Below are 16070 nucleotides of genomic sequence, written 5' to 3'. Positions count from 1 at the left end.
CATAATTGACAAAATACGATTATTCTGCTGGGTGCGCTTTCGCCCCTCCCTAAAAGCCCACTCGGCCACGTGGGAGTGACATGTGTTGTGAGTGTTCAGCGCGAGCGAAGATGTCAGAACAAGAGCAGCAACTCGTTAAAAAGAAGGGTAAAACTATTTCCACTATTTGCAAGTACTTTGCCATTACATTTCACATCGCTAAAGATATGTGCCCAGTTAGCACTGTTAGCAACCAGGGCTTTAAGCAACTTGTCAACACGTTGGACAAGCGTTACGCGATGCCGTCTCGGTATTATTTCAGGGCCGAGGCTATATACAGGACGGTCCTGTACACAACGCCAAATGGCTATACAGTATACAGGACGGTCCTGCACAGAAGCCCTGAAATGGCTATATACAGGACGGTCCTGTATATAAGGTCTCTGAAATGGCTATATACAGGACCGTCCTGTATACAAGCTCCGAAATGGCTATATACAGGACCGTCCTGTATATAGCCATTTCAGAGAGCTGTTTACAGGACGGTCCTGTATATAGTCATTTGGCGTTGTGTACAGGACGGTCCTGTATATAGCCATTTGGCGTTGTGTACAGGACGGTCCTGTATATAGCCACTCCCTTATTTCAGCAGGTCTGCGCTGCCTGCACTATATGACAAATGCCGTGGGGAAGTTGAGAGAGATGTGGCTTCAGCTGACTACTTTGCGACCACAACAGACCTATGGTCTAGCCCAGGGGTGCCCAACCAGTCGATCGCGAGATGTGTCTAAAAATAGAACAACAATATTCTGTTTTATCGTTAATGTCCTGTAACATAATCTTCCTGTGCCAGAATAATGCACTTGAACGCATCAAAGCTTTGTGATTGGCCGGCGTCACCCCATGTGTCGGGGCGTGGCTGAGGGTCTTCAGTACAGGTGGCAATATTGTCACCTGCCTGCGCTCATCTCTGAAACCAGACCATGTAAACGGGTTGTTGTTTCTTGCAAACAATCTTTAAGAGATGACACGAGCAGCCCTACCAGCATTTGCCATGGTGGCCTACACAGTTTTATTTGGTCTTAAATTGTAGTTCAACATTTATTTCCTGTTACTTCTGGACCATGACGGTTGGCCAGCCTTCAACGTTTAACTGAGTGGAATATGATGAATATGTTTTACCAAAATGTTGGCTATATGTTAAGGAGTTTTCAGTAGGTTGTGACAGTGCACTGCAACATATTTGATTTCATTTATTTTGGTCTAATTTATTTTTATTTATCATATTAATAATCTATGTTTAGTATGGTTTTGGAAGTGCGCTCCAACATATTTGTTGATCTTGTTTATTGGTAAAATATTATTTGTTTTAAAGTTCAATAAATGGTCAATGAATAATCGTCAAAATAATCGTGATATCAATTATTGACCCAAATAATCGTGATTATTGCCATAATCGCACAGCCCTAGGATGCCCTATACTTTGTGAAATTGGAAAAAATTAAACACTGTATTAGGGGCTCAGACTTGAAGTTCACAAAAATATGGCTACCCTTCTTAGAACATCTGGAGTCTGTCCCATTGGCTGAGTCTGTCCCCATTGGCTGAGTCGCCCCCCTGTACCACAACAGCTCACAGGAATGCTCACAAAATGTCTCGCAGGTTTTTTTTTTTTTTTCTTGTTCTTTTCGGTTTATTTAAAAAAAATTGTTTTTATAATTATTATTATTTATTTCATTATTACATTATTGTCTAATTGTAACTGATGTATTGTGTCTTGGGGTTGTTTTGTTAGAAATCGCAGGGGTAATGCATTGTATTGCTGCTGTCTTTGTGTATTGAAAATCGCAAAAAGAAATCATATATCAAAAAAAAAAAGAAACTGGACAAAAGTTAAACATGTACAAACCACAGACTGTCTATGTCATGGCGAATACAGTCGCTGCTTTATTTATGTCTGTATGACGTTATTGTGAGTGTGGACGGAGCAGCAACAGGTTAGTTTAGTCTGATGGATCCGATTCCATTCAGAAAACACGCATTTTAAAAGCTTTTCGCCTGCCGTTGATTGATTGATTGATTGAAAAGTTTATTAACAGCTTGTATATGTACAGCTCAAAACATACAATTGTTAAGGGGATGCAGACCAGAGAAAGACTTTCGTCTTGTTTACATCAGGGTCCGCCATTTCCAATTCATCATGTCATTTAAGACATATAAGACATATTTGACATACAGATGGCTTATTTACAATTTACATACAGGTGGTTTTTTTACATACAGATTGCTTGTTTACAATTTTCATTTTAGATTTCGTTCTAATACATCCTAACCGGACATTTAAGACATACCAAGTCTACAGATATACAGTTAGTAACAGAGTCTAAAATGCGAGTATATACATAGATGGGGGGGGGGGGGGAAGCTGTCCATTGAACGACAGGTTGAGATTTGTACCATTACCGGGGCCAGTTTTGCAATGCTCTCCCCCGAAGGTGCTCTTTAAGAGAGGTTTTGAAGGTAAGTATAGTTTTACTTTCCTTTACAATTGTGGGAAGAGCGTTCCACCTTGATGTGGCATAATTGCGAAACGTGTATTCCCCCTTTTTTTGTGCCAAATCTGGGTTTCACATGATTTGTGGAGCTCCCTCTGGTGTTATGATCATGGTATTCCTTGACCTTTGGGAAGAATTTTGACATGTACATGAGTACCATAGAGGTGTAGTGGATCTTGTAGACCAGGCCCATTGCAAGTAGCTGTACTCTGTCGTCTACTCTAAGCCATCCTAGGTTGTCAAAGTGGGCAGAGGTGAGGTGGGTTCTAGATGAAAGGTCAAGCAGTAGTCTGACCAGTTTATTTTGCGATGTTTGAAGTTTTATTTTTAGCGCCTTGGAGGTGCTATGGTAACATGACGTGCAAGCATAGTCATAGTACCCTTGAATGAGTGCTCCTGCCAGAGTTTTCAGGGTATTTTTGTTTACCAGAGAGGTGATCCGGTATAGGAATCTAGTTCTTTGATTGACTTTTTTTATTACATTGGATGCCATTTTGTCACAGGAGAGGTTTGCCTCAAGAATAGATCCTAGGTATGTAATTTCCTTCTTACTTGTGACAATAATGTCACCCACTGCAACTGAGAAGTCGTCGGATTTGCTGAGATTATGTTTCGAACCGAAGAGAATGGACTTACCCAGGTGTAATGATAATTTATTATCGGCGAGCCAGGTGCAGATTCTGCCGAGCTCGGAGCTGAGGGTTTTTTCAACCTGCAATCTGTTCCTGTCAGAGACCAGCAGGGCTGAGTCGTCCGCGAACAGGAACAAGTTGCAGTCACATGCTGATGACATGTCATTTGCATAAATTAGGAACAGTAACGGACCTAATATGCTTCCTTGTGGAACACCACAGCTCACTGGGAGGGGGGGGGGACAGAGTACCGTTTACCTCCACCATCTGTTCTCTCCCCTCCAGGTAGGATTGCATCCAGCTCACCGATAGTCTATCAAAACCAATTGCTTTTAGCTTGTCAATCAGAATGGGATGATTGACAGTGTCGAAAGCCTTTTGTAGGTCCAGCATCACCATGCCGCAGTATTTGCCCTCGTCCACCTCTTGTTTGATGTGGTCGCTCAAATAAAGAAGGCATGTGTCAGTGGAGTGGGATGTTCTAAAGCCAGATTGAAATTCATAGATTAGTTTATTTTCCGCGAGGTACTTTTCGACCTGTTCATATACTATTTTTTCCATGACTTTCGAGATGGAGGTAAGTATAGAAACAGGGCGGTCGTTGCCTGGGTCCAATTTGCTGCCCTTTTTGTGCAGGGGGGTTACTCTTGCAATTTTGAAGTCTTTGGGTACTTTTCCCTGTTTTATGGAGAGGTTAATTATGTGAGCTATGACTGGTGAGATGGCGGTTGCTGTGTCTCTGAGGAATTTGGAGGGGATATTGTCGTGGCCAGTGGCCTTGTTAGGTTGGAGGGTGCTCAGTTTAATGAGTACCTCTGCTGTTGTTACCCTTGCTAGACTGAAATCATCTTTGCGTACCCCTAGGTTTTTGTAGTAGGTCATGATGTGATCTACTCCAAAAAGCCCTGAGTGGGAGGGTAATTTATTTACAAGAGTTGTGGCTATGTTTGTGAAAAAAATGTTCAAGTACTTGGCCACATCCAGTTTGTCTGTGATGAGCCTGTTATCTGTCTTTATGTTTAAGTTAGAAAATCTCGTTTTGAGTTTTTTACTGCAGCCAAGCTGGTTATTGAGTAATTTCCAAAGTTCACAGGGTTTATTTTTGTTTTCCTCAGTTTTGACATTGATGAAATTCTTTTTGGCAGTTTTGATCATGGAGCTTACGTCATTTCTTACCCCCAAAACACATCAGGAGCGTCTGCGCCGTGTTACGTAGCGGCTGCGCCACGCTGCGACCTCCTCCTGCGACAACACACACCAGACGCGTTTCAAAACGTTGCGGAAGCGGAGCGTCGTGTGTGCAGCCTCGCAGTTGTTGTTGATTTTGGAATATTTCCATTATAAATGCAAGGTTTTCCACCACAGCATACTGTATTTAAACATTATTGAGAGTATTTTGGGTAGTTGTTATAAGACATGAATAAAAACAAATTATAATACAAAAATATAATATCATTATAAAGAGTTAAACACAACTGTATTGATCCCTGGGCGAAATTCACAAGATAAAGTATAGTTAAAAAAACAATATTTATAAAAATATAAATACAAAATAATAATAATATAATAATCTTGATATAGGAAATAAGATCTTACTTTATTGTGAAATGCAAGTTTACTGAACAGTTTTTTAATGACTTTCACAAGATGTTAAACTACTGAATGGCTCTGTACTGTACCTACAAGTATTAATTAACTTTAAAACATTAATATGTAGTTGTTACCTTCCACTCCACAAACTGCAGCGACTAAAAACCAGGCCTTGTCCTTTCTGATGTTGTCCTTGTAAAAAGCATTGGTTACATCATATCAAATTGTGTGTTTCTCCACTTCCATTATGAACACCTCGTCGTCCATGGTGCGTTTCGTAGTGGAGGTGTTGTGGGGTCTGCTAAATTAGTATATGTGGGGGATGGGCCTGGCCCGGATGCTCACCTTTCCACTTCCTGCGAGGGGGGGGCTGCCCGACTTTACCTTACGGCTGCGCCGCGGCAAAAATAGGATTCATCCTAATTTTAGAGAAGCGCTGCGCCGAGCCGCTTCTGGGACGCGTCTGAGCCGTAACACGGCGCGTGTGGTGTAATAGCACCCATTGACTAGAGTGGCCGCGATCCTTACGACCGCCGCGGCGCAGCCGTAACGCGACGCAGACGCTCCTGGTGTGTTTTTGGGGTTAGTCTGTTTCTTTCCATTTTGAGTTCAGTCACGTGGGCCTGGAGTTCACAGCTCGTGCTTTTGGAAAGCATTGACTGACTTTTATGAAACTCAGAGCATTTTTTGTCTCTGGTTTTCATGGCGGTCAGTATGCCGGAGTGCATCCACGGCTCAGCGCGATTTTTTACCCTGGTTGTTCTTAGGGGGGCCAAATCATCGAGTATTGCAGAGAATTTGTTTTTGAAACCAAGCCATGTTTCTTCAACTTGTGTACCACTGAGCTCATCTGACCAGTCCAGGCTCTCCAGTTCTAGGTTAAAGGCCTCGCTAGAGTAGTTTTTGAGGTCTCTAGATATGACTGTTTTGTGACAGCCGGCCCTTTGTTTTAGCTTTTTGCGGGTACAGAATATCATATAATGATCACTTAAACCGCATGCTATAACCCCTTTACTGGAGATCCTGGACTTGTCAGAGGTCAGAATGAGATCAATGGTAGTTTGTGTTGTTTCACATACCCGGGTGGGTTGGGTGATTAGCTGGCTGAAGCCGTGCAGATCACAAATCCTACTGAAGGACTTGAAGACGGACGTGTCTTTACGTTGCATATCCGTGTTCCAGTCTCCAATAATAATTGTCTCTACATCCCCCACATCAGCCAAACACCCATCTAATGTATCATAAAAGTCACTCTGTTCCGGTGGTCTATAGATTGTCCCGACTATTACAGATTTAGCATTGTCAAAAAGAATTTCAACCCACACAGATTCAATATTTTCATGATGCAGGTCAGTACGGTTTTTGAAATTGGTGTCTTTATGTATGTACATGCAGACACCACCTCCATTCACGTTCCTGTCCCTTCTCACTACAAGATAATCTTCAATTTCAATCTCTGAATCTGTAATGGAATTGTCCAATTTGGTCTCAGAAAAGCATAATATGCTTGCCTTACCGTTCATGAATAGCTGCCTGAGTTCAGCCAGTTTGTGTCTCAGGCTGTTAGTGTTCAGATGAAAAATATGTAGTCCATTTTTGTTGCTTAAATGCACAATGTCGTCAGCTTGCAGATATTTGTCTTTGTCCGTTACAGCAACCGGCTTGCGGCCTGCCGTGGTGTTTGGAGAGGTGGAGTGGTGGTGGGGGGAGGGAGGCTCCGTTGTAGCTTTAGCCGTTGATATGCTAGCAGGGTGGCTAACAACATGGCGGATATTTGTTCCCTCGGATCTCGGTTCTCTTCCTCTCGTCACTGCCTCATGCGTGTCTGTCTGCCGAGGCGTCCCCGGGGGAATGTCGAAGTCTCCGTTAATTCCTCGGTCTCCGTCTTATCTGCAGACTTGTCAAAGCGTTAATTCATGGTTTTTACTAACCGTTATCAGTATGTAGTTACTTCGGCATCACTTTGAAACGTGTATTACAATAAATCACGGTCAAAAATGTTCATTTTGTTGTAGTTGTCTCCCATAGCATTTACATGGAGATACGCCCCGCCCCCTCTCCAGCGCCTCTTGTTTGAATGACAGGAGCAAACACAGCTGACAGCCGCGGTGAAATTCGAGCGATTAGAGCGATGCGAATATTGGGTGGTCTACCATAGTATTTACATGGAGATAAGCCCCTTAAAAACCATGAATTAATAAAGCATTAATTCTGTGTTTACTCCTGTCATTCAAAAAAGACGCTGGAGAGGGGGCGGGGCGTATCTCCATGTAAATCCTATCGGAATCGGATCGATCAGGCTAAACTAACCTGTAGCTGCTCCGTCCACACTCACAACAACATCATACAGACATAAATAAAGCAGCGACTGTATTCGCCATGACATAGACAGTCTGTGTTTTGCATATCTTTAACTTTTGTCCAGTTTCTGAACCGATATGAGGAGCTGTGAGCTCTGAGTGTGTGCTAACAGCTAACGGCTGATGTGTTGGGCCAATCACGAAGCGTCATTTCTTGACGGGCAGCAAAAACAACCAATCACAGCAGTGCTTCTATGGCTCTGTCCAATCACAAACAAGAAGTGTTCTCCCTAAGGAATACCCTTTCCGTCCAATGTGAAATGCTGTTGTGTTTTGTGAAATGTTGTGGCGTTTTGTGAAATGTTGTGGCGTTTTGTGAAATGCTGCAGCGTTTTGTGAAATGCTGCGGCGTTTTGTGAAATGCTGCAGCGTTTTGTGAAATGCTGAGGCGTTTTGTGAAATGCTGCAGCGTTTTGTGAAATGCTGCGGCGTTTTGTGAAATGCTGTTGTGTTTTGTGAAATGCTGCGGCGTTTTGTGAAATGCTGCGGCGTTTTGTGAAATGCTGCGGCGTTTTGTGAAATGCTGCGGCGTTTTGTGAAATGCTGCGGCGTTTTGTGAAATGCTGTAGTGTTTTCTGAAATGCTGTTGTGTTTTCTGAAATGCTGTTGTGTTTTGTGAAATGCTGTGGTGTCTTGCACTTCAGGGCCACCGTAGCTTCGCTAGGAATTTAATTTGACTTTGGAGGATGTTGAGCACAGTGAAACACAGATTATGACAGTTTATTACACATTATTTAAACACTAACAGGAACAACAGAAGAAGACAGACAGGAATAAACAAACAGTTTGAGCTCTGCAGTGTTTAAGGACTTGTTAGTGGATATATAATATATCTGCCGGGGGTTATTTTTTCTTTAGTGACCGTCTCATTGCACATTATCCCCTACATTTAGAACTTGAGGGTTAACGCTCAACAGTAAAAGGAACAGTTATTCATCTTTATCTGGAGCCCTCCATGATGAGTTTCACACAATGTGAAAGTTAGACTGTATTAATTTCTCACTCATTAGAATAGTTTTCTGTACAGATCACCTTAGGTTGAGTGAGTGGATCCTGCAGGGTGCTGAGCCAAAGCTGGAGATAGTTAATGATGTCTGTTGGCAAGCCTGAAGATAAAAGAGTTTCATGGAGAGAGAAAATGTCAAACACATCTTCTGCTGGCCTTTTCATCTCATGTCTAAACTCAGAATCATGTCGGGAACTTTGGTGTGCAGCGAGACAAAGCTTTCTAGTAATGAACTAACAGTTGCTCCTGCATGTTGTTCCTGCATGTTGTTCCCTGCAATAGGCAGCAGGGAACAACATGCAGGAGCAACTGTTAGTGATTGGCTGATCTTAAGCTTTGATTCGCTTTCATGATCACTGTGCTTATGGCTCATGTCTTGATCAGAATGATATGCAAGTGGTGTGAGAAGATGGTGGTGGAAAGCATGGTGTAAGAGAATATACAGTGCAGTGAACCCGGCCAACACAAGGAGTTAAATGTCAACAAAAAGCAGGCTGAAACAGAAAGAAATCCCTTACATGATAGCAAATATAGTGGAAGTGTAGGTGTTTTTATTAAGGTATTGAGCTATATACATTGAAACACAGCTTTATACCTTGAACATGTCACAGCACGGATATTTCTTAATTGCAACAACATGAGCTGTGTCTTGGATAATGGACAAGCAGAAGTTAAAGTGTTTAAAGCAAACCTGATGGTGCACATAGGATGTCTGAAAGGATATATAATATAATGTAGGTGTTGTTCAGCAGTCCCCTGTCGGATTGTAATGAGCTGTGATTTTGTTCGAGGAGCAGATAATGATTTCACCCCGGGGTGGGGGTCAACACTTAATGGTGAACCTTTGAATGTTGATTTTGCCTCTGCTGTGTGTTTTTTTACAGGATGAGGGCTGCGCTGCTGCTGCTGCTGCTGTTTCTCACTGTCATCTCTGTCAGCGCTGCTGGGGGAAAAAACAAAAAAGGTACGATTCTTCATCTAAAAATTGCCTTTTTTAATATTTAGTATCCCAAACTTGTTATGAATTCATATTTTTCCCATTTACATGTGAATGAGGACCCTGTGAATAGCAGCTGACAGTGATATCAATAATAAAGTAAAGAACATTTTGGAAAATACTATGTGTATTTGCCTTGTTTTTGACTGTGTGTTAAGTACAGAATTATTTTCACAATATGGTTAGCCTAGCATAGTCAATAGCTTGGCATAAAAGCTGGAATCAGGGTAGGGTAAAATAGGTAGCCTGGCTGTTGTTCATTAAGAGAACATGCAATGAACAGTTGTTTAATGGCTGAAGTAAAAGAAAAACAAATGAGTTGCTTTTGATTCTCCTTTGCATATGGCATCAAAAAAAGTAACTAACATAAGTAAATCGTTTTTAACACTGAAGAGTCACAGTTACGACGATATGTCACAGACATTTATGTATTGTTTTGCATAAATATCTTCTGAAATGTATTGTATTGTCATGTTTTTTTCAGCATATAAGCTAACTAACTAGCGTAGAGAGTGATATGATGAAGATTTTAGCACTTTAAAGTACAAACACCCACTCTTACCTGTTCCCATTCCATTTCCATAAGTTTCAGTGCACATTATGTTTGTAGACAGACACAGAACCCTTACACTGTGATGCACTCAGCTGCTACATGGCCACACAGCTCATTAATTGGGATGTTTTCCAAGCTGCTAATAGCATGTTTTCTATTGGCTAAAGAGAGAACACCCTATAGAAATCAACACAAACACATGTCTAATAATATACAACCTTTGCTACACATTTAGGTAATAACTGGTTATGCATTTTATTCCATCCTCAGAGAAAAATAAACCCTCACAGTCCGGGTCAGAATGCACTGACTGGCGCTATGGCAACTGTGTCCCTAGCAACGGGGACTGTGGAGCAGGGTTTAGGGACGGGTCATGTGACCAGCAGAACAAGAAGATGAAATGTAGGGTACCATGCAACTGGAAAAAAGAGTTTGGAGGTAAAACACACACACACACACACACACACACACACACACACACACATACACACACACACACACACACACACACACACACACACACACACACACACACACACACACACACACACACACACACACACAACATGTGAGAGTTTAAATGGTGATTATTTCTGTGCAAATTAATCTGCAACTAGAATTAGTTCAGTTAAATTAACTCTTTTACGTGGGTAGTGTGTTCTATACACACCTGAACATCAGCAAGAGAGGACTCTTTAAAGTAGAGACACTACATACTGATATACACCTGAACATCAGCAGGAGAGGACTCTTTAAAGTAGAGACACTACATACTGATATACACCTGAACATCAGCAGGAGAGGACTCTTTAAAGTAGAGACACTACATACTGATATACACCTGAACATCAGCAGGAGAGGACTCTTTAAAGTAGAGACACTACATACTGATATACACCTGAACATCAGCCGGAGAGGACTCTTTAAAGTAGAGACACTACATACTGATATACACCTGGACATCAGCAGGAGAGGACTCTTTAAAGTAGAGACACTACATTCTGATATACACCTGAACATCAGCAGGAGAGGACTCTTTAAAGTAGAGACACTACATACTGATATATACCTGAACATCAGCAGGAGAGGACTCTTTGAAGTAGAGACACTACATACTGATATACACCTGAACATCAGCAGGAGAGGACTCTTTAAAGTAGAGACACTACATACTGATATATACCTGAACATCAGCAGGAGAGGACTCTTTAAAGTAGAGACACTACATACTGATATACACCTGAACATCAGCAGGAGAGGACTCTTTAAAGTAGAGACACTACATACTGATATACACCTGAACATCAGCAGGAGAGGACTCTTTAAAGTAGAGACACTACATACTGATATACACCTGAACATCAGCAGGAGAGGACTCTTTAAAGTAGAGACACTACATACTGATATACACCTGAACATCAGCAGGAGAGGACTCTTTAAAGTAGAGACACTACATACTGATATACACCTGAACATCAGCAGGAGAGGACTCTTTAAAGTAGAGACACTACATACTGATATACACCTGAACATCAGCAGGAGAGGACTCTTTAAAGTAGAGACACTACATACTGATATATACCTGAACATCAGCAGGAGAGGACTCTTTAAAGTAGAGACACTACATACTGATATACACCTGAACATCAGCAGGAGAGGACTCTTTGAAGTAGAGACACTACATACTGATATACACCTGAACATCAGCAGGAGAGGACTCTTTAAAGTAGAGACACTACATACTGATATATACCTGAACATCAGCAGGAGAGGACTCTTTAAAGTAGAGACACTACATACTGATATACACCTGAACATCAGCAGGAGAGGACTCTTTAAAGTAGAGACACTACATACTGATATACACCTGAACATCAGCAGGAGAGGACTCTTTAAAGTAGAGACACTACATACTGATATACACCTGAACATCAGCAGGAGAGGACTCTTTAAAGTAGAGACACTACATACTGATATACACCTGAACATCAGGAGAAGAGGACTCTTTAAAGTAGAGACACTACATACTGATATACACCTGAACATCAGCAGGAGAGGACTCTTTAAAGTAGAGACACTACATACTGATATACACCTGAACATCAGCAGGAGAGGACTCTTTAAAGTAGAGACACTACATACTGAAATGAACCTGAACATCAGCAGAATATGGCCCCTTTAAGACAAACCACCTCATTACCTGAATGATCCCCAGCATGTCAGTCCAGAAACAGTAGCTGCAAGCACCTGTAACATATGATGCAACACATTGCAGCAGTCCCCTTTCATAAACACATACCTCTGTCTGGCTATAACCATACCATTTGTGTTGACACTGTGTCTGGGATGATTCAACTCTCAAGATTCAGCCTCAAATGTTCATGACATACTTTGTGTCTCAGACAGCTCAGAGGATGACCATGGGTGTTGCATTGCTATGGAGGTTGATTTTCTCCTTTAATTGGAGGAGACCTGCACTGCTTATGTCTTATTTTTCCCACAACAATTTGTACTGTACAGGGTTTTTTCAGATGGAACAAACTGGATCAGTGGTTGCCTAAAGCAAAGTGGCTTGTACTCAAGTCAAGATGAACTTAAATTAGTGCATTTTCACATGAAAGCGCCTCAACACAATTTACAAGACATAACGAAAAGTACTACAAGGAAGTGAAAATGAAAACTTAGTATTATAGGTGGTGGTAGGTTTTATGTTTTAAACATTTTGAGTAAGGAATTCAGAATTCACCTTTTGTGTAAGTTGGACACAAGGATTTCAAGGATTTCAGGATATCCAGGATGGTCAGCATTGAGTATGAAACTATATAATCCCTGCATCTACATTCTGTGCACGGACAATGCATATTTTTTTGCAGCAGCGTTTTGACAGGGGTCACATGTGGGTGTTGCAGGGGTGGAGCATTGATTGGCCTGGTTGAGGTCAGTCAACTTTTGATCCCCCCCCCCCCTCCAAGCTGAAGAAGTGTAAGCTCCTTCAGAAGCTTTCTCTCCAGACACATACAGGTCCAGGTCACATGGTGTCATCCTTGCTGCTGTACGACACAGAAGACTAGATTTAGTCAGACCTTTGGGTAAAGGATAAAGGCACATGTAGCAGTGATTTGTGGTTCTCTGAATAAAATGTCCCTGGCCCTCAGGCAAAATAAATCCTGCATGGGAGGGGCCGGAGGCAATTTTTGGGAGAAGTTCCATAGAAGTAAAACTAATCATCAAATCACCTTATCCAGAGACTGGTCACACAATGGAGATTATGAACCCCACTATACTATATTATAATATACTATACTTGAATATACTATACTATAATATACTATACTATAATACTATACTATGTTATGCTAGTATAACATAGTATAGTATATTTAAGTATAGTATATTATAATATAGTATAGTGGGGTTCAGAATCTCCATTGCTATAGCTATACTATACTATAATATACCATACTATAATACTATACTATGCTATGGTATGCTATGCTATGCTATACTATGCTATACTATACTATACTTTACTATACAAATCGATACTATACTATACCATACCATACCAAAACGTACCATACTATACAGTACTATACAATATTATACTATACCAAAGCATACATTACCATAACATACCATACGCATAACATACCATACACTATACTTTACTGTACTATACTATACTTTAGAAAGTTTGTTAAATATTTGTTTTGTTGTTATTCATGTGGAGTTGACATATCTAAAGCTATCTGTTCTCATCAGATCAATATGATGTTAAATGCATCTTAAGGGACATTTAGACTGTGTCCATTTGCAGCATTAGAATTTAAGGTCAAATTGTGTTGCCTCCTTCTTATGATAATAAAACTAAGGACTTGTTAGTGGAAAACTAAACTTAAAGGTGGGGTATGTAATTTATTTCAGAAACACTTTGTTATATTCAATGGAATGCTCTTAACATCCCGATAGCAATGAATACATTAAATGCGTTGACAATAAATACATTAAAAAATATCATCTGTGGAAGCCGTGGCGCTGTAAAAAGCACGACCAATCATCTGAGCCGGCCTGGCTAAAATAACTGGATGGCCTGTCAGCCTTCCATCTTATCTCGTGCCCTCATTGGTCATGTGCGCGTTCGTGTGTGTTGGAGGAGGGGCTCTGTAAGGAAGTGGCAGATTTTTTCCGGCTGTGTATTTTCAAATTCTAGCGCACTCGAGCTGGTTTCTCCAAAATTACCTACCCCACCTTTAACAATTATATATGCCTTTAATGATATTCTGTGCAGGTTACACTTTGTAAATATGGAGGGATGTTTAAAAAATAGAGCATAAACAAAGCTACCATTGCTGCAATGCTATCATGCCTTCATGCATTTTTCAACAAAACAGAATTATACCTTGAAGGAAAATCAGTGTAAGACATTGTCAATCCAAATTGGCATGATCAACAGCTAAATAAAACATATTTTCTGTGAATTCTGGAGGTTAATAAATAATAATTAATCATGAATCAGTGCAGACCCATGTAGTGCTATATAGGTCAGGTTGTACTTTGAGATCAGCTGTTGCATATATGCCAACGGTGAGATCTGTTTAATGAGCAATACGAATGAAATGTATATTCTAAATATGTGATATGTCTGTTTGTACTGCCTTAATTTCTGTGTTCACAAATCTTCTCTCCCTTCTAGCTGACTGTAAGTATCGGTTCGGCAGCTGGGGAGAGTGTAATCCAAGCTCTGGCTCGCGGACCAGAACAGGGACATTGAAGAAGGCTCTGCATGATTCACAGTGTGAACAGACTATCTCTGTCTCTAAACCCTGCTCTGGAAAAACCAAGACGAAAACCAAAGGTAAGACTGACACTCACCGTCATAATGAAAAACATTGTATTTGGGTGATTGAAGATCGTTGCATTAGTAACATATTTGTAAAGTGATTCTGCAGGTAAACGTTTGACCTGGTCGTCATCTTAATTTGGCGTGTCATCTTGCAAAATGTGTTCATTAACAGGAAACAGTCAAGTATTGCTGAGGCTAATAATAATGACTTTTGTTTAGTTGATTTGATGGCATAAATCATATCATACTGACAGTGATGAATGCCAGATGTCACTGAGGCCATCAAGACATTTCACTTAAAATATCATAGTCAGCGCAGATGAAAAGTCATTTACAGTCCTCACATTTTTTTTTCTAATAACTTTGATGAAACCTAGCAGCACTTGTACACGATAAATACTTTCCCAATGATAGACAGCTGTTTGAATTGAATATGCTATTCCATGTTCAATAACAGACCAGCATTTGGTGAAATAATGGTATCATTTTTTTTCTTTTCAGGAAAGAAGAGAAAAGCCAAGGGAAACTAGTCTGAAGCAGCTGTCCTCTCACTGTGGCCCCAACACTTCTACACTTATAGCCTGAGTATTATACACCATTTTGAATGCACACTTCATCTGACATTACGTATCCTTCTGGACTTTTTACAAATTGTAAATGTGCATTCATCTCTAGATTAGGACTAATAAAGTGATCATGACCTGTATCAGCCAGTGTTCAAACTGCATTTTTCAGACTGCATTTTTAAGACCACCAAGCTAGAAATTCCTTGAGATATTTCAAAAAATGTATTCTGTTAAGGTATTCTCTTTCTCAAGCCAACACATTCTTATTTTAATCTCTCACCATAGTGACTTGTAGATGAAAGGGAATGTAGAATATAAGCGTTATACATTTGCCTAGGGACCACACAAGCCCCAAGTTATTTTATAATAATAATACAATACACAGACAGCAAGTGAAAGATAAAGAAAGGTCTGACTAACTGCACAAATGTTGACACTGCTTTCCAAGGTTTGAATAAAGTGAAGTTGAGAATAAACTCAAGACTATGGTTTTTATCACGTTATGTCATATGCCTCCATGAGTGAAGTAGTCCTTAGGATGATGATGTACATAATAACAAATAACAACCATAAACAATCTTACTTAATGTTAGTGCATTATAAGCATCTATTAAGTGTCTTATATTAAAAGTTAGGTTTTATCAACTTGTTATTTTAGGCATGACACTGCACAATCAGAATTCAATCATTCCACATTATAAAGCATTTAATAATGGCTTTTTCCCATAGTGTATTATAGTTTTTATGGTTGTTTACATAGTCATTTTAGATTGCCGTATAATGCATTACAGTCATGAACAATGTGTATTATAATCTAATACTCTCACCACCGTGTGACCCTTGCTAAATCAATGATATTACACTGTGAAATGTCAAACATGTGTGGAGATGGGATGGATCTTTTCTCACTGTGTGGAGCTTTTGATTCTGTTAGACTCAAAGTTTATAACGCCCCTGCGGACACATTAGTGACTTTAATGTCATGCTAT

General features: G+C 40.4%; 1 protein-coding gene across 2 annotated transcripts in view; it reads left to right on the top strand.

The window, feature by feature from the left end:
* Positions 1-15557, top strand: part of mdka (midkine a) — a 33563-nt gene extending 18006 nt beyond the window's left edge. For both annotated transcript variants that reach the window (XM_034205312.1, XM_034205313.1), the window contains exons 2-5: positions 9007-9086; positions 9943-10110; positions 14366-14527; positions 15017-15557. In XM_034205312.1, the coding sequence (XP_034061203.1) occupies positions 9008-9086; positions 9943-10110; positions 14366-14527; positions 15017-15045 (438 nt within the window). In that variant the 5' untranslated portion in view covers position 9007 and the 3' untranslated portion in view covers positions 15046-15557. The remainder of the gene's footprint in view (positions 1-9006; positions 9087-9942; positions 10111-14365; positions 14528-15016) is intronic.
* The last annotated feature ends 513 nt before the right edge of the window (positions 15558-16070 follow it).

The sequence above is a fragment of the Gymnodraco acuticeps genome, unplaced genomic scaffold (genome assembly GCF_902827175.1).
Source record: "Gymnodraco acuticeps unplaced genomic scaffold, fGymAcu1.1, whole genome shotgun sequence".
NCBI lineage: Eukaryota > Metazoa > Chordata > Actinopteri > Perciformes > Bathydraconidae > Gymnodraco > Gymnodraco acuticeps.
Note: the sequence above shows the minus strand (reverse complement) of the source record. Positions and strands in the feature narration are given on the sequence as shown.